The sequence below is a fragment of the Eucyclogobius newberryi genome, unplaced genomic scaffold (genome assembly GCF_026437365.1).
Source record: "Eucyclogobius newberryi isolate DKJ021-1_F unplaced genomic scaffold, fEucNew1.0.hap1 SCAF_4, whole genome shotgun sequence".
Lineage (NCBI taxonomy): Eukaryota > Metazoa > Chordata > Actinopteri > Gobiiformes > Gobiidae > Eucyclogobius > Eucyclogobius newberryi.
The window spans coordinates 4,868,834-4,888,942 of NW_027316056.1; the positions used below are offsets into that span (position 1 = coordinate 4,868,834).

The 20,109-nt window shown below is 41.6% G+C and overlaps 1 protein-coding gene across 1 annotated transcript; it reads right to left on the reverse strand.

Moving 5' to 3' along the window:
* Window positions 1-1,905: 1,905 nt before the first annotated feature.
* On the reverse strand, window positions 1,906-18,184 carry LOC140377275 (sterile alpha motif domain-containing protein 9-like). The gene is made up of 7 exons (XM_072462621.1): window positions 18,113-18,184; window positions 16,458-16,542; window positions 15,891-15,965; window positions 15,661-15,753; window positions 10,268-10,360; window positions 7,027-7,075; window positions 1,906-6,948 (listed from the first exon to the last, which is right to left on the reverse strand). The coding sequence occupies exons 2-7, from the start codon at window positions 16,538-16,540 to the stop codon at window positions 2,254-2,256; spliced, it is 5,088 nt and encodes a 1,695-aa protein (XP_072318722.1). The 5' UTR covers window positions 16,541-16,542; window positions 18,113-18,184; the 3' UTR covers window positions 1,906-2,253.
* Between the last annotated feature and the right edge of the window lie 1,925 nt (window positions 18,185-20,109).

The window sequence follows — 20,109 nt, forward strand, 5'->3', positions numbered from 1 at the left end:
TCTAAACATGCGTTGAAATTTTCACCTTAAACTGCGTTTGATTCCCTCTGCAGTCAGTAGTCTCAGGGGAAACAGCAGATCCAAATGTAATTTTTTTTTTAGATCTAAAACATGAGATGCCAAACTAAAGGTATTCAAGAGGATGTTTAAAGGCTATTAACAATACAAATTAAAGCCGCGGTAGCGGCGATGATGGCTCTCCCCACTCGCGCGACCGTGTTTTGATCGCGATTGCCCCGACACTGCATTCTCTTGGACTTTATTCTTTAGACTTTATTCTTTAGACTTTATTCTTTAAACCCCATCCTCCCTCTACCTCCGTCACCTAGCAACAGAGACCCGCCGCTAATGCTGATGCTAACGCCAATGCTAAGACCACAGTGCGAGAGGAAATGTTCCATCAAAATAAAAGAGGAAGAGGAACTGAAGGCATTAATTGCGCCTCTGCTGGCCAATTGTGAAAATACACAATATCTGTGCACAATGCACTTTTTTCATGGCGTCTCGAGGAGAATATAATCCATGAGTTTCAAACAAATCAGACAATGTTGAGTTTTTCACACAGTGGGTAGGGGGCGCTATAGAGTCAATTTGTTACATGGGTATTTATTATTTCCAATCAGATCATAAAAAGACATTAGTGAATGAAATATGAGCTCCGCAGATCAATTCCAATGGGCGTGACTTGTCCTTGAAAAGCCTTTTTGAGGGCGTGTTGCATTTTTTAGAATTTGTATTAAATTTCAATGTCTTTAGATGCAAAAAGTGTTGTTTTGAGCTCGATCGAACAAAAAACCTAGGACAAGTACGATTTTGAAAAAAAAAAAAGTCAAACATGGCGGCGCCACTTTGATTCAACATGGCTGACTTCCTGTTTATCATAGGGCGATGCCGCCAGGTGTTTTACCCGTCAAAGGTCAGAGGTCAAAGGTAGCTCTTTCACTGTCCCAAGTTTCATGTGCCTAGGCCAAAGATTAAGAGTTTCATGTTTTTTCTTTTTTGAACTAGTTGCGACGGACGTTCTCGCAACCTCCATTTTATTCGAGTTCGGGCTGAGCCGATCGCGAATATTTTTTTCGTAGTTGACTTCAGACACTATGCAGATTTCTCAGCCAATTAGAAGTCGATCAGCTTCTGCGTAGGCGTTGACCTAAAATCTAGTCTACTCCCATTGGCGGCCCAGATCTTGTGAAATAATTTATCGTCTCGGAGATGAAATTTCAGCTCTGTTGGCCCAGTGGTTAATGACACGGTGTGGGGCCCTCGAGATCCCGAGTTCAACTCCCGCTCCCATCTATAATTTATAGATTATTTTTTCCCCCCTTCATCTCCTAACTACCACAAAAACTTAGGGTTAGAGGTTAGGTTTAGGGGTTAGGTTAGGGGTTATGTTTAGGTTTAGGGGTTTGGGGTTAGGGGTTAGGGGTTAGGGGTTAGGGTTATTTATTTTATGGTCAAACACTGGCTAGCATGTCCATTGTCATTCTCCATTTAGTTCATTCACGCGTTAGTTCAGGTTCTGTGGCGCTACGATCTCCTGGGAGCGGCGAACACGGATCTATTCTGGGTGGGAGGAGACCAGATTTTAAGTCAACTCCCACCCAGAAGCTGCTCGTCTTCTGATTGGCTGAGTGTCTGAAGTCAACTACGAAAAAAATATATGCGAGCCGATCGCGTCTATGACCCCATGTGTGACTTTCATCAATGTGCAGGGGGTCAAAAATGCCTGAGTTGTGGCAAAATGACCATGAATAATAATAAGAAGAAGAAACCAGGCAATAACAAAGACTCGTTGCATCAAATCAATTTATTTTTGTAAGGCCCAAAATCACAACAACAGTCGCCTCTGAGGGCCGAATCAACAATGTCTGTGGTTGCATTCCATTCCATGGAATGGCTCGAGCCAATAATGCATAATATTTGTCCGAACTGGTTAAAGGGAACATATCATGTCAACTTGACTTGAATGAGCTTTTAACCATGCTATAAATGCGTTTCCTAATCATTACTCTGAGTTAAATTTTGATTGATTGATTGATTCATTTATGTACAGTGAACTCCCTCTATGAGGATTTTATTCTCCCCAATTAGGACGTATGTTGCTAATTTGTGTTAGCTTTACCATGATGGAAAGTTGTTAACTCATTGCAAATAATAATTAGGATATTCAGAATGCAGTAGCTAAGTGAGATATACATTTTGACAGCATTTTTAAAAATATAATCTAGTTCTATTTTCAGTACCAAGATGCAATTATTTTTTATATTTGACATCATATGCTACTGGACCTTCCAAGGTGAAGCCGATGTAAAAAGATACCTCCTCTCGACTGGAGCCACTGCGAATATCTCCGAGATATGCAGGACGGATCAGTATTTTGGTGTTGGCCCCATAAGTGACATAAATGTCACCGTTTTCAGATCTTCCTTTCACTCTTAACAGTTTCTCTTGGATTTTGTGGGTGCTCCATGCCAATCCACTATGCCAAAGTTGATGAATGCTTAGATTATCATCACTGGCATTAGACTCAAGCAAGATTTGGTCAAGCTTCGCTTTGCTAACTATCCGCTTTAAACCGTTTCCATCCCCAAGGAAGAAATGAGCGATGGCGCTTCTTGATGGAAAGATGAAACTGAAACGTTTATGAAAGGACCTTTTGGCTGATGCTATGTAGGTGCTGATGTTGTTGTACTCTGTAAAGTTTTTTAGCGTTTGGTCTTTGGACGGCCACATCAGCAGCATGCAGAGGTAGTAGAGCTCGGGCAGATTGGAACGAGTTCCCTCTCTCTGCAGAACGTCGTTGAGGAGCGCAACTAACTCATCATACTTCTTCAACAGGCTGGAGCTTGACTTAGCACTGTGAAGAACAATGTTTGCTAGGATGTAATTCACTGTGTCAGAATTGATTGATTGATATCTACTGAATGAGTGTTCAAAAATAAATTTCCATTTCTCAAAAATAATCTCACTTTGGTTTTTGTGGCTCAAACTCTGTAGAAGACCTGCAAAAGAATCTGCTTGCATCATCTCCAGATCACGACGATGATCGTCTATTATCTGCTGTTGGCTTAGTTTCGGGTTTTTTGCACGTTCTTGCTCCTTTTCCTCCTTTGAACCATTAAATAGCTCAATGTACCTCTTGAACTGCTCTGAAACCTTACGTTTGTTTCTTTCATCAACTGTTTCCTTTTTTAGTGGCACATGTCTGGGCCTCAAGTATATGAAGTAGTTCTCAAAGAAAATGAAAATCTCCTTAAGCCTTGGTTTTAATGAAAGAAGAAATCTCCCATGATCTTTGAGGACATTGACAATTGCATTTATTTCTGGGTCACTGTGGAAACTCAATATGCTAACAGGTTGATGCCCTCTAAGAACCTGAAGCATGTTGTCTCTTTTATGTCTGTCACTGAAAAGTTCTGTGATAAAGTCAAGAAGCATGATAATAACCTCTGTTTCTCCTAGATACCCTGAGGTGTTGTAGCCTGTCCTTACTTTTCGACCATGTCGATCAAATGGATCATTTTGTTCATCTTTCTTTGCTAGCTCCTGAGAGTCCTTGAATGCAGACACAGCCTTGGATGCTAACTGTAAACATTCCTCAAGTGATTCTGCAGATGATTCTTTATAATCTTCAATAAGCTTTTTGAGGTGGCTTTTGTACACCTGTCCCACTGTGTCTGCAATGTAGGAGTTAGATCTTTTACTCTGTGCGTCTAAAGCCCATTTGAGAGCAGAGTCAAAGTCTTTTTCATTAAGACACATGTGCCTTGCCAGAGCTTGAGGCAGTGTTGCACTTCTGTCAAATCTGTCTATGGCTCTTTCAAGGACTTCCTTAGCCTTATCAAATCCTTCTTCTTTTTGAATATTTTCGATCAAAGGTGAAAATAGTGTGGTCTTGTCATCTCCTTGCTCTCGCCGTGTCCGTGTGACCAACATACTTTGGATAAATTGGTTTACAAAATCCTTCCCCATACAGGTCTTATAGATGTTCTCACAGAACAACAGATCAGTGGTTATATTAGAAAGATCAAGTTGATGTTCTTTGAAGACTTTAATGCAGTTTTCAGCAATCATCGGGTGTAAGAGCCGTACTGCTTGGTAAGTGCCATGTTCCTCAACAGTGAACGTGATCAGGAGAGTGGAGTAAGGGTTCATTTTATCTTCCAGAGTTTCCTGCCCCCAAAGTGGGTTTCTTATCCCCATCAGCTCCTCACATAAGGAGAGGGACATGTAGGACCCATTGACATATGTGTTCAGCAAAGCCAAGAAAGACAAAAGTCGGCCTTGTTGGGAAGCAATATCAAGATCTTTGAGAATGTTGTTCACTAAATCACTAATGTAGCCTTTGCTAAAATCATTTTTCAAGATCATGAATGCATAGAAAGTGTCTGGCTTGTCGTGGTTGTCTTTGAGTTCCTGATACTTATTCAAAAACATTTTTTTTTCATTTGATGAGAGTTTGGCGCTGATGAACACATTTGAATTGTAACAGTTGTTTGAGTTTTTTTTAGGAAATGGTGTTCTTTCACAGTTTAATATCAGTACAACAAGATTATTGGGCTGATTTCTGTCTGTGGCAGCGCTAATGATACATTGCTTTAAATCATCCACATCGTACCAGTTGTCTACTAACAAAAGAACTGGTGTGTAGCCTGATTGCTCTTGTTTACCATATGTGAGCAGTGTCCTGACTTGCAATGCAATCTCTTTATTTGTTGCCATTTGGTTTTTAACAACTGCACATCGGAACTTGTTTTTTAAGCTCCAAAGTACTAGCATGGCTAAAGTAGTCCCCCCACAGCCTGGTTGGTGGAACAGAGACACAATCACACACGGAGATGTGTAGCCCTGAACTGGACAGATGAGTTGGTGCAGGTCGTCATATTTGTCTCGTTTGATGAAGGGCAGGCTGCCCGGCTGCTCCGACAGGTAAAAGTTCCACCATGACACTGGGCCTCCTCTGTAAAACACCTCCTCTGTGTTTTTCTTAAACTCTTCAAAGGATTTGTTTGTTTCTATTTCTGTTTTCTCACATTCATTTTCACACAATATTTCCAGATCTGTCATCATCTCCTCTTCTTTCTTTTCCAGGAGGACTGAGCTAGAACCTGTGGAAGGCAAGAACCTTCTGGAGGCACGAGTCTGAGGCTCCTTCAGTTTCTTTATTGTGCTTGAGATCTCATGGAAACTCAAAGTGTAGATGCATTTGTTGCTGATGTCTTCTTTACAGCGAATCTCCACAAAATTCTTCCAGTGGCTGAAGACTGTGGAATCTTTGCAAAGACAAAGCATGTTGTCCATTCCTTCCAAAGAGCGATACAAGGCACAGAATGTTTCCAAAATAGGGCTTGAGATGTCAGAAATAGGAGAGTGAAGAATAATCAGCACCAATAAACTATGCTTGGGAAGCAAGTCAGGACTGCAGAGAAAAGAGACCATGTTGTTGATGTCGCCGGACCGTTTCTTCAGCCACGTACTGGGAGTGAGAGGCCTCTCTGACTCACTCTCTTCACCAGCGTGTCCATTGCAGAAAACCCAGCTTGTTTGTTTGAACAGATTAAGTTTAGCGATAACTGAAGTTCTGTCTTGTGTTGTGTACATGTGTGGGAAATGTAGATTTGCTGCACGGTCTTTTCTGTACAAATTACTTGTTCCATTTGTATCAGACTCTGGATCAAAATCCAAAACAGCAAACAAGTTCAGTTCTTTCAAAAAGTCCATGTACTCCAGTTGACTTGAAGGACATTTGTCAGTAACAACAAATAGTTGAACTAAATCCGAAAGTGAATCTTGTCCACAAGTGATCAGTTGTTTCAGTCGATGACCTTGGTGCTCGGAAGGAGGAGGAGGTTCATATGTTTCTTCTGCTACTCTGCGAGCTGATGCCCAATGCTTTACTTTCTCATGGATTTCTTTTATCTTATCTTGAAACACCCGAGGATTTGAATCGTACAAAATGTTGACTTTTTTTGACCCATATCGCACAAAAAGGCATTGAATTTCGGGCTGTTGCTTATTCTTCTTTGTGGATGGAATTTCCAAAATAGTGTAGAAAACACTCTCCTGAGTCTCGGAATATATTGGGACCACATCCACCTCAATCACCCATTTGTCTGAAGCAGTTCCATCTTCACATTGAACTTGGACAAACACAGGAGGCCTAATGCACATTCTGGCAGACTTTATGTGCTGCTGTTCAAAGTATTTACTTACATGCGATTCAAATGCCTCACTGTAAAGACTCCTGGAGCTGATTTTGTGGCCTATTATTCGACCATGTTCTTGGCCTGGTTCGTCTTTTACTCCAAAATGAATAGTCCCATTGGTGCGTGAATTCATGCAACTTGCGGCAAAACAAAACATTTCATTAGTGAACTCAAACAGGGCTTCTCTTTGGCTAATTTTGTCTGAATCTGGAAGAAACTGGTATTCATGAACAGGCTCTAGAAGATTACTAGGACCTGCTACAGCGGGAAGGAAGTGGTGCTCTGTGTAAAACACGGGAGTATTGCTTTTGTCAAAAGGACGCAGCACACACATGGCTCGTTTTACTGGTGAAAGGGACTGTATTTGGGGATGTTCATCAAAGTGATCTGTGATCTGCTCTTCAAAAACATATCTTCCTTCATGTAGCACTGATGCACTTTCACTGTAAAATCCTGAATCTGTCACTGATTTGATTTCCTGTGATTCCTGAGGCTGTGCACTCGGCTCAGAGCGCCTGTTGAACCTCTCCACTTGTCGAAGGATTTGTAATGCTGGAGCTAGTGAAACCCCTAATTCTATAAGGTCCTGTTTCTCAAAGGAGACTAAGCAAGCTCCTGAGGTCTCTTGGTCATACAGATTCTGTGCAACCTTTGGTGAAATCCGAAGATGAGTTATAAGCCAATGTCGAACATCTTCTTTTGTCCAATCTTCCATTATTAGTGGAAATACTTTATCTTCCTCCTATGAAGATGACGGATGAAAATACATTTAAAATAAACACATAAATGGTGTAAGTTACTATGCTGTATGCTTACGTACCTTTGTAGTAAGTCTTCCAGGGACTGAAGATTCTACAGGGACCACATTTCTGGCAATAAATTGATAATAAAATTGATCACAACAAGTCGGAATATCTTAAACAATCAATCTAGCTCAAACATACATACACTCTCTCTTTCTCATTCTACTATTCGTCATCAGCCTAGTCCTCTCTGCTATAACCATGGCTCCCCTCTTCCATATAGTAGTAGTAGTAGTATTGCAAATGAAGACCCAGATATTTTTGCCCCATAGGGCTTTATTTGACAGAACAGTATAGTTTGTACTGGGTTTGGGGAGTGACATGCACCACATTGTTGAGAGCCCAATCTGAACTCACTGCCGTGGCCTGCCCCACATAGCAGGCATATGTGCTATCCACTCTACCACGAGCGGCCCAGAACACACATACTTTCAAAAGGTCTTGTCTCTCCTTCTCTCTCTTGATTGACTGTACATGCAGACTATAGTCTACTGTACATGCAGACTATAGTCTACAGTACACACAGACTATAGTCTACTGTACACGCAGACTATAGTCTACTGTAAACGCAGACTATAGTCTACTGTACACGCAGACTATAGTCTACTGTACACACAGACTATAGTCTACTGTACACGCAGACTATAGTCTACTGTAAACGCAGACTATAGTCTACTGTACACGCAGACTATAGTCTACTGTACACACAGACTATAGTCTACTGTACACGCAGACTATAGTCTACTGTACACGCAGACTATAGTCTACTGTACACACAGACTATAGTCTACTGTACATGCAGACTATAGTCTACTGTACACACAGACTATAGTCTACTGTACACACAGACTATAGTCTACTGTACACGCAGACTATAGTCTACTGTACACGCAGACTATAGTCTACTGTACACGCAGACTATAGTCTACTGTACACACAGACTATAGTCTACTGTACATGCAGACTATAGTCTATTGTACACGCAGACTATAGTCTACTGTAAACGCAGACTATAGTCTACTGTACACGCAGACTATAGTCTACTGTACACGCAGACTATAGTCTACTGTACACGCAGACTATAGTCTACTGTAAATGCAGACTATAGTCTATTGTACATGCAGACTATAGTCTACTGTACATGCAGACTATAGTCTACTGTAAACGCAGACTATAGTCTACTGTACACGCAGACTATAGTCTACTGTACACGCAGACTATAGTCTACTGTACACACAGACTATAGTCTACTGTACACACAGACTATAGTCTACTGTAAATGCAGACTATAGTCTACTGTACACACAGACTATAGTCTACTGTACATGCAGACTATAGTCTACTGTACACGCAGACTATAGTCTATTGTACATGCAGACTATAGTCTACTGTACATGCAGACTATAGTCTACTGTACACACAGACTATAGTCTACTGTACACACAGACTATAGTCTACTGTAAACGCAGACTATAGTCTACTGTAAATGCAGACTATAGTCTACTGTACACACAGACTATAGTCTACTGTAAACGCAGACTATAGTCTATTGTACATGCAGACTATAGTCTACTGTACATGCAGACTATAGTCTATTGTACATGCAGACTATAGTCTATTGTACATGCAGACTATAGTCTACTGTACATGCAGACTATAGTCTACTGTACACACAGACTATAGTCTACTGTACACACAGACTATAGTCTACTGTAAACGCAGACTATAGTCTACTGTAAATGCAGACTATAGTCTACTGTACACACAGACTATAGTCTACTGTAAACGCAGACTATAGTCTATTGTACATGCAGACTATAGTCTACTGTACATGCAGACTATAGTCTACTGTACACACAGACTATAGTCTACTGTACACACAGACTATAGTCTACTGTAAACGCAGACTATAGTCTATTGTACATGCAGACTATAGTCTATTGTACACACAGACTATAGTCTACTGTACATGCAGACTATAGTCTACAGTACACACAGACTATAGTCTACAGTACACACAGACTATAGTCTACTGTACACACAGACTATAGTCTACTGTAAACGCAGACTATAGTCTACTGTACATGCAGACTATAGTCTACTGTACACGCAGACTATAGTCTACTGTAAACGCAGACTATAGTCTACTGTACACACAGACTATAGTCTACTGTACACGCAGACTATAGTCTACTGTACACACAGACTATAGTCTACTGTACACACAGACTATAGTCTACTGTACATGCAGACTATAGTCTACTGTACACGCAGACTATAGTCTACTGTAAACGCAGACTATAGTCTACTGTACACGCAGACTATAGTCTACTGTACACGCAGACTATAAACTACTACGCATGCAGACTATAGTCTATTGTGTCTATAGTCTATTCGTGAGGAGAGGCGTCCTTACTAAAGTTTGAGGCTTTAGTGTTGTCTGGCCCCTGCAGGCTCAGTTTGTCTATAAGTTCAACAATAGTATAAAAGTGCAGACCCGGAGGTGCACTCTTTTGAACTGCACAGAGATGCCCCGCACTCAGATGCCCCGCACTCAGATGCCCCGCACTCAGATGCCCCGCACTCAGATGCCCCGCACTGAGATGCCCCGCACTCAGATGCCCCGCACTCAGATGCCCCGCACTCAGATGCCCCGCACTGAGATGCCCCGCACTCAGATGCCCCGCACTCAGATGCCCCGCACTCTGATGCCCCGCACTCAGATGCCCCGCACTGAAATGCCCCGCACTCAGATGCCCCGCACTCAGATGCCCCGCACTGAAATGCCCCGCACTCAGATGCCCCGCACTCAGATGCCCCGCACTGAGATGCCCCGCTCTCAGATGCCCCGCACTGAGATGCCCCGCACTCAGATGCCCCGCACTCAGATGCCCCGCACTGAGATGCCCCGCTCTCAGATGCCCCGCACTGAGATGCCCCGCACTCAGATGCCCCGCACTCAGATGCCTCGTCTTTGAAGAAACAAAGGGAGGCAGCAGTTGAACACAACTACATCTCACCAGTGGCATGTTATACACTTATTTAAATATGCTATTTTATTCATACAATTACTATTGCCTGATTTTGGCTTTAAAAGCTCCAGACACTCCCTGATGCACACACTCAATATAAATTGGAATCCCAGCGTCTGACATGACGGAGTTGGACATACATGAGAGGTTTGGGTGCATTGGCTGATGATCTGTCAACTAAAATGCTTCAGCTCAATATTCAATACTTGCACAGGCCGGTTCATACCTGTCTTTACATGTTCCACTTGATAAATCAGGTCTCTCTGTACTCATTGAATGTAGAGACTGTGCAGTTGGTGATGCGCTCCTTCTGGAACACCTTTAGGAACCATAAAGATGTATATGTTATCTTTTACTTCACAACAAAACTTGATTTCACATTATCATTCAACACAACAGCATTCTGTATGTAGCAGTATAGCCGGCGGGCTCTACTGCTAAGCAGAATTTCTATTGGCTGACGGTGACGTCATCCACTTTTAAAAGCGCTCCCGCGCTTACCTTGCGCTCTCTGACCTCGTGCTCTTGCTTCCGGGTTCCCGGTGTTTGCGCTCTCAGGTAGTATTCCCTATATTCAGATGTGAGACCGTTAGCGTCCTTTAACGCTGATAAAGTAACTTTAATTGAGTGCTTGCTGCCATGGGCCCGTTATTTAGTCTGTCCAGTCCTCCGTCTCATTTATCCAGCTGCAGGTGCGTGGCGTAGCGAGTAATTCAAATAATACAGTTGTACATTTAGTGACCATGTTGTCTTTTATAGATCTGAACCATGGAGCTTTGCTACTTGCTGCCTTCTTTGTCTTCTTGCCTTGCAGTTGTGTCCTTCCTGCTTGGAGCTGAACACTGAACCACGCGTAATTTATGCAAACTAATGTCCGATTCATTTTTTGACAATGTACAAATAAACCTATTTTTGCTAACCTCAAGTCTCTGCCTATCACGACGAACCTACGTGCCTTATATTTCGCTGGTCCTGGGCCAGCTTCCAGGTGGCCTTGTTGGCTTTTACCAAACCATGAGATGGTTTAGTCTGGTTTAGCCACTGGACAGAGGGCTAAGATAACCGACCCTCGGAACACCACATGTAGGTTAGACCCAACATGTTAGAAGTATTTGTGCAACCCTCCTTAATCCTATTAAGTAATTTGTTAATTTTATACCTAATACTAATATATTAAAAAATAAAATACTGTATAATATAAAAAGCAAACTAATCAATTGGGCATTTACAATAGTGCGTTATAACTTGTAAATAATTCAACAGTTTCTAATTTCAAGGTTGTTTTCTCTTAATTAACCACCAGAGGGCGCGCATAGTCAGTTAGAGAATTCACTAAATTCTTTTTGGATCACATTTGTTGGAAAAGAGTCAAGAAAAGTGAAAGTAGCATTTATTTTTTGTAGCTTGTTCTAGTTACTTTTTGAAAGGTTTAGCTTCTGAGGAGTGTTAAGCCCAATGTGCACCGAAAATCAACCTAAAACCCATCACTGGTCAAAATAACATCAGGGCTATTAGTAGAAAAAGCTTCAGTTGTAGTCATCTGGACTCAGTTTGAAAAAGTAGACGTTTCGACTCTCATCCAAGAGTCATTGTCAATAACAGAATTTAGGTCGAGAACTCCGATATTAATACTGTTCTGTGGTAAGACCCGCCCATTGGGAGGAGCCTTCCTGAAGTAGAAAGAGTTGTTTGTTTCAACAGAAACTCCCCCTTGTATCTACCGAGCTAGCCTATTCAGAATCTTAATGGACTATTAGAATCCTCTTTGTCTTTGTGAGACCCTGGCTCAACCACCCTGAGTACCTGATTAGCATCTGAATGTCCTCTACCTTTCCAGGGGTTCAGAATCCCATTATAAATAACAGGAAGATGAAACCTAAGCCCTCCATTTCTGTTTAAAGAAGGTCTTTCTTTTTTAACAAAAATAGCTTCCTTGACTCCTCTTTCAAACCATCTTTTCTCCTGAAGATGATTCTCCTGACGAGTGATTAGAGGCTTCAAGATGGAGATGCACGGCGCTCTGAGGTCCTGAACTAGTATTTCTTCTGTGCTGATAAAGCCTCTTGTGTAGAGGCTGTTTTGTCTCACCTATGTAACGTTCTTTACAACTTTCTTCACTGCATTGGATCGAATAAACTACATTGCTCTGTTTTTGAGTCGGCAACTTGTCCTTTGGGTGAACCAGTTTTTGTCTTAAAGTGTTTCCTGGTTTAAAATAAACAGGGACTTCGTGTTGTCTAAAAATTCTCTGCAGTTTTTCCGACAGGCCAGACACATAAGGGATAGAAACACCCTTCCTTCTCTGTTCAGTTTCCCTTTTGTCCTGCTTCTTGGTTCTCTTCACTCTGTTGAGAGCCCAAGCGGGGTAACCACAGGCTGAGAGGGCATTTCGGACATGTTTTTCCTCTTTCTTCTTGCCCTCTGAGCTGGTGGGCACACCTTGAGCTCTGAGCTCAGAAATGGAGGGCTTAGGTTTAATCTTCCTGTTATTTATAATGGGTTACTGAACCCCTGGAAAGGTAAAGGACCAGGACATTCAGATGCTAATCAGGTACTCAGGGTGGTTGAGCCAGGGTCTCACAAAGACAAAGAGGTTTCTAATAGCCCATTAAGATTCTGAATAGGCTAGCTCGGTAGATACAAGGGGGAGTTTCTGTTGAAACCAACAACTCTTTCTACTTCAGGAAGGCTCCTCCCAATGGGCGGGTCTTACCACAGAACAGTATTAATATCGGAGTTCTCGACCTAAATTCTGTTATTGACAATGACTCTTGGATGAGAGTCGAAACGTCTACTTTTTCAAACTGAGTCCAGATGACTACAACTGAAGCTTTTTCTACTATGGAACACGCCTGGACGAATGAGGGATTACACCGACATCAGGGCTATTAGTCAAGAAAAGGTGCATGTGCACTATTCATGCATAACCTGCACATACTTTATCTGGTGTATATCTAAACTTTGTCATTTACTCAGAGCATTTTTAATAAATGAATAAAAGCAACAGTTCGCATAAGGATGATTACTTCCACTAGGACTGAGTTCAGTGACTGAATAATGACTTCTATAATGATGCACCATTATCAATATAAGTATCGATGTTGAACATTTAACAGATCAGGTATTTAGATACTCAATTTAGAAGTTAAACACACACACACACACACACACAGAGACAGAGACAGACAGACAGACAGACAGACAGACAGAGACAGAGACAGAGACAGAGACACCAACTCAAGCATCCGTTTATGGGAATTTCAATATGATACATAAGTCCATCAGTTTGATCCTTGTGTGTCCTGGTAAACACTTATGTGACGGGCGAGCGTTTGTACTGGCCAAACCATGTATAATGTCTAACCCGTTTATGGAATAATGCAACACAATACGCACGAACAGAAGTACTTGTGTGGAGAACACAATAAGTACAGACATGGAACGGTAATAGGGATGCATGATATTGTGATGCCGATTGGATTTGCCATGTGTTTAACAACAAATCGAGCGGGATTCAGTTCAAAGTTCACATTTGAAACCATTTGTCCAGGAGACAAAAAGACTGAAATAGGTCTATAAACTGATTAACTAATAAAAGAATCACAGGTAGTTAAGAACATTTGTCAAATCTAAGCAGGTTTTATGCAGAATAAAACTGGATATTTTTTGTTTGCAGTTATTTTGACTGCTCCATTCATTTATGTATATATATACACACCCACACCACACCACACCACACATACACACACACATACACACCACAGTCTCTATTTCTTGAGGGTTCTTCAGTATCTTTGCTGTTCCTGCACTGCACTTTTCTGGACTGACATGTCTGATGTTTTTCCTGGTTCTGCTCAAGTCATTCCTCCAGTTTGGGGCTCACTGCCCCAAGTGCTCCGATCACTACGGGCACCACCGATACCTTCACGCTCCAGGCCTTCTCCAGCTCCTCTCTGGGGCCTTGGTATTTCTTTAGTTTCTCGTTCCCATCCATGGTCCACCACCACGGCTTTCCTCTGACCCTTGTCGACCACTATTTCCGGTTGGTTTGCCATTACCATTCGATCTGTCTGTATCTGGAAGTCCAAATATAGTCCCCTATATATAAAAATATATATAGGCTATTTAATTTTATATATAGCTAAAATTACAATCCTAAGGGGGGTTCGGGGATCATACAGGTGATAAAATGACAACCCATCCCCCACAGTCTCTAAATGTCCCTTCACCAGTGTCACTTGAAGGCCTTCTCCTGCTCTTCATCACATCGAGGCTCTAGAAACACTATAGGCTATTGTACAATAGACTATAGTCTGTGTCTACTGTATTGTATTTATGAAAACATGATTTATACATTTGTAAGACGATGAAACACACATCGTGTTTCGTTCATTCTTTTTCACAGTTTCTAGTTGAATATGATGCAGATTAAACTGCTAAACCGCTCCCACTTGTGCCCCTGATCTGTCAGAACTGAGGCTTGTAACGTGGAGCTGCCCGTGCGCATCTCCAACTCGCTTTGCAGCGAAAGAGAGGCAACATCACTCGAGTCCTAGAGTTAGTTTACAACCAAAGATAAAGTAGGCCTACTATATTTAATTGCAAAAGGAACAGTGCAGCTGCTGCACAAATAGACATTCATACAGCTTGGTCAGGCTGGTGCCCCTTGGAGCACCTGATGCCCTCCGAAATGGGAGCAGAAATGAAACTGCATGCTTTATTAGCATGTCGGGGCAAACTAGCGTTTGTTTTTACTCATGGTAATTCCCCCTGCTGCCACTAGATGGACAGGCTAACACAAATCCTGATGAGGGAATGCCTGACTGATTGAAACTCATGTGTGGTTTTCAACACAAAAAGATTACACATCACTAAATGACTTAAGTTCTAAAACATGATAATGATAATGCATAATATGTGCCTGTTAATGCCAGTTGTCCACTGCAAGATTTTTGCCGGAATTACAACCAAAGTTTGTGAGAATATCAGGCTCTAGTCTCTGAGTGATAAAGTCACTGCAGTTTACCTGTTAGCTGAGGCTAGCATGACACTAGCACTGTTCTCAAGTTTGTAAAAGTTAGTAAATGAAATAGAAATGATGAGTAAAGGACTAGTTCACGTCGGAGCTCCTCTGCTCTTATTCTAAGGGGCTAATGTGTTTACGTGTTTGACAGAGACGGGTCATAGACGCAGCGACAGGAGGGCTCACTCTGCGACCAAGATTCTAAAGTATAGATATTGATCGTAACTCAGCTTTAGTTGTACGAAGTTATGTTTAGACTTTGTCCCTGTCTCACTCTGAGACCTACCTCCCATGATTTTGAGCTACTATTCATGATTCATGATGTGTGAAGTGGCACCGTGGCAGAGGGTCTTACTCCCTGTGTATGGGTCTCTGCCAGGCTCCGGGTTTCTCCCATTCAACCCACCCAAAACATGCAAATAGTTAAAATCCTCAAGCTAAAACCTGACCAAGCCTAGCTCAAACTGCTCCTGTTTAGCCCCTGCAGCATCGAAGGGTCAGATACACAGGACACATTTCTCCACAGGGACGTGTAAGAAGACATGCAGGCCACATACACAGGACCCTTTAAAAAACAAAACAGGGTCAGTTCATACCCGTCTTCTGTTTTTCCATTTGCCATCGCAGGTCTCTCTGGACTCATTGAATGTAGAGATGGTGAAGTTGGTGATGCACTTCTTCTTTCAAACCTTCAGAAACAATAGAAATGATCACACTCTGGTATAATTCAGAATGAGGTATTAACTTCCCCCTGTTGTCTTGAAAAGGGGATTCCACATTCAACTCCAGGAGCCCAAGAAAACATTTAAAACTTTAAAAAATATACCCTTCAGGATTGTTTTTGCTGGAACAAATAGGCGGTGGTGCAGATGATCCAGGCATTTGTTGGACATTTTTCTTCCTGTAAATGTGAGAATGAAAGCTGTTCATAAAGACAGTAGGACTGCACAATACATCACATTGTATCCAAATTACAATTTGAGTTGGCTGCTGTTATTTAGCAAATATCAAAATATCCTATTATTATAGCTTTAATTTAGAGCCCTAGAAACAAATGTTCTGAAATTCAAGGGATTATTGTATTGTATCAGTTCATATTTCAGACTTCTCTCAAATATTAATGCTTCTGAACATGTTTACAATGTGTACTCTTAAAGCGTATCACATACTTTTGGAATGGAATTACTTTCCAAAGTAATGTGGAAAGTGTGTCCATGTTAATGTTGAACTGATGACAAATGATACAGGCTGTGATTATGTCACTGATCTACAGGTTTATCATTTCACTCTTGCACAACTAAGTTTATAATGTCAGACAATGCAATGAGGTTCAATGCAGGTCACTTCTACATGAGAATTTTATGTAACTTCCCTGTTTTTGATTACATCTTACCTTTTTTTTTTCTTTTTACGACTTGAAGACTTTGAATTCTCTGGACTGGGTGCAGACGGAGGCGACGGCTTCTTTGGATCCATTTCTATAAATGATCAGACTTTGTAAATAATACACATATTCATCATTACTACAATAGCCTTGGCCTCGTACTCCTCGCAATAAAGCGCACTAAAGGAGAGTTTATTTACACACAAAGAAAACATTAAAAAGGTCTAGACCCACACTTTCAGGAGATTTAAAACATGCAAATTTAGTAGAAACGTGACTCGCGCTGTAAAGCAAATGTAGAAGAAGTAGTAGTGTCTGTGCTAGATTTCAGTCTTTTTTTGATGACATTCTCCTGCTGTTCTTGAACTGTGCGTTACAATACTGGAATTTCCCCATTGTGGGGCAAATACAGGTTTTCTTTTCTTAAATGGTCTAAATCCACCCCAAAGTTCACCATTATGGGCAGCAATATGTGACACCTGTGGCTTTGTGCTGCAAACATAAGTGTCTGTTTTGAAGAGGATCTCTGCATCTACAGGAAGACACTTCATATTGATTAAGTTTTAATGCTGGTCCATATCCTTGATGATACTGAATTTGATTTGAACTGATCACATGTTAGTGCTCGTAATGAATTCAATATTTAATTATCTTTGGTCAAATTAGTTTTTCCACAGTACATTGTAACAAAACCCTTTGCTTGTATTGTTGTGCTGTCATTTCTGTGAGTTAAAGCATCTTTAACAATAACAGATTCTCTTATCTCTTGGTGAAATCAGAGCACAGTGTCTACAATAATAACACTGTGATTTAAATGGGAAACTTGCAGCTGCACCTGAGCTGCTGATAAGGATTTGTTTGAAACTACCCTGCTCAGTAAAGCTGGAAACATTCTGTCAGGAAAAATTCATCTTAAACTTAGAGTTGGCTTAAGAACATAATTGTCGACCTTTAGAGCTATTCATCATGACACTCTACACAGCCCAAAACTAATCATTCTGTTGTTGAATTTGTCTCTTTATTGTCAAAATGCAGATGTTTTGACATAGTAATAATTGGGCCAATATTCAATGTGAAACACAAACTGGCACAAAAAGACACATGAAGACCTCACTGAGGCCAAGAGCTTTTCAGCATGTGATGATCTGCTGTTTCTGCCTTCAGCGCCGGTGTCTATAACAGGCACTGAACCGTGGATCTATAAGATCTATAATATCTATAATGTCTATAAGATCTATAAGAGCTATAAGATCTATAAGATCTGCCTTCAAACGTACACGTGTCCCACTCGAGCGTCTGGCTCCTTTTTACTTTCATGAATGTAACAGATGACGCAGCCCGGGAAATACCCTCTGTTCTACTCTATGTTGTTGGCCACAGTCTTTCCACAAACGGATGTTTCTGACTCCAACATTTCACCATCAATAAAGAAATAAAATCTCTATCGCCTTTGTAAGTTATCATTATAGGTGCAAACAGGACAAATCTGCCTCGCCCTGTGGTTTTGCATGACTATTGTTCTGTTCAAATGAAAGTGCGTAGGAGCCTGTGTGTTTCTCTGTTACTTGAACATATGCAACATAAATGACTATTATTCTGTTAAGCATGTTAGATAAGAGGGGAAAATCTTGTTTGGCCTACCGCCAGATTAAAATGAACCTTACCTTCTGAAGTTTCACCTTCTCGCAGGCAAGTAGCGTTATAATGACGCCATAAACAAGACTAGAGTTGACTGACTGGTTTAGGCTTCAAGTGGGTGGAGCCTATTGTATCTCCAGGGTGCAGCCTGGATCACAGCAAAAAGCAGGAAACATGGCGGTATATGTCCCTCCCAGATAATATGTGCCCGGCCGTATGAAACCCAGTTACATGTCTACCCGGAGACATTTTGAGTTATTCACAGATTCTGAAAGTGTGAATTCAAAGCTTTCCAATGATGTCTCACTCATGTAGATCTGATAATATTTAAGTAAGTTGTGGTCATTTGAATGTATACAACTCTCAAACCCATTCACTGAGAAAACGGCTTCCAAAGTTTCTCACCTGAGAGAGCCCAGAGTCACAGGGGGGCTCATTTGCATCTCATTGAGATAAGCCCTCCCCCCTGTCACACTGACACCACCTTCCCCTACAGCTGTCACTCAAGACTCAAGGAGTGTTGTTATTGATGGTAACTGGACTTGAATCAGAATTAGAAGTTACTATATTAAAATGGAAATACTTGGATTACAAAAGGCCCTGAATAGAATCAAAGAATCAGAATGAGAATAGGGTTCATTGCATTTGTCGGTAAACATAATTCACAGGTGATTCAGTGCACCAACAACGGTGCACTGAATGATTCAACACAAACAACAAAAGATAAGATAAGATAGCCTTTAATGTTACAACGCAGTAGATACAGGGGGAAAGGACAGATAATTTATAGGAAGTTTAAAAAACACCCTCAATAGAAGAACTCTTATAAACAGATGCCAGAGCCAGGTATACGAACTGCAACATATGAGATAATAGACATCATAGGTACACCATCAGAGTCCAATTACGTCCGCAGCCTCTTTTGCACATTCGTCTTCTGTGCTGTGACTCTCGGCGCTGGGCATGTGATGTCTTTTGCCTCGTCAGCACAGAAAGGCCTGATTTTTTCATGCAGATAGGTCTGCCTGTCAATGTTCAATCCAGGTGGGACCAGGACATGGAGATTGTCAACCGGAAAACATAACTTTCAAGCGTGTTTGTGATGCCATTTATTCTGCATTATTCACATTCTGACGATTACGTCGTATTTAAGACTTAAAACGCGGAGGAGCGGGTACGGCCGGGGCTAGCGGCGCTACGTGGCTAGCTAGCTTGTGATGGCTCAACAAAACAGGCACTCACAACACAAACACGACCACAACAGCACACTAAAACAGGCATATTTAATATTAATCATTACTTACGCCATGAGGAACAGGAAAGTACTTCTGCAGACTTCCGTGCCTCCTATGAAAAAGCTTGTCCGGGCAAACTTGCGCTTCTTCTGGGGCTTTTTCGTGGACGTCGTCAGCTCAGAAGTGACGACAGAACGTCTGTTTGCTTCCATATGTCCGATAATCCTCATATCCTGCCACTCTCTTTCTGCTGCTAATGAGTCGCTCCGTAGCTTGTACATGAGTTCTGGAGAGAGTTTCCCGCTACACGATTTGCTTGAGAGTAGAGAATTTTCTTTTCTTCTTGAGTAACATTTGCAGTCAAAGTTACGGATCTTTTCCAACTCTTCGTTCTCTCCTGCAAAAGTAACCGTGGCTATAGCGTCTGTTATTTCACGCTCCAGCTCTTCGGCGTGACCGGGCGCTCCTTCCTCTGTCCAAAACCCATCTTCCTCCTCATCTAAGGTCAGCCGTAGACTAGGGATATTTTCCAGCTGGATGAAATCACGTTCGTCATCTGTGAGGTCATCTTCAGATTCAGAACTTAGATAGTCATCTGGATAAGCGGACTTTTCGCAGAAATAATCCAAAAGCGTGGAGCTGTAACAACCTCTGTTAAGCTCCGAAGCGATAGCAGAAGGATCCATTTTTCAACTGATGTTACACAGCGTGTGTTGCGTGTCCCTGTGTTGCTGCTTATCAAGTAGCCATGCGGCTGGCGGCTCAGCCCATTGGCTGACTACAATAGC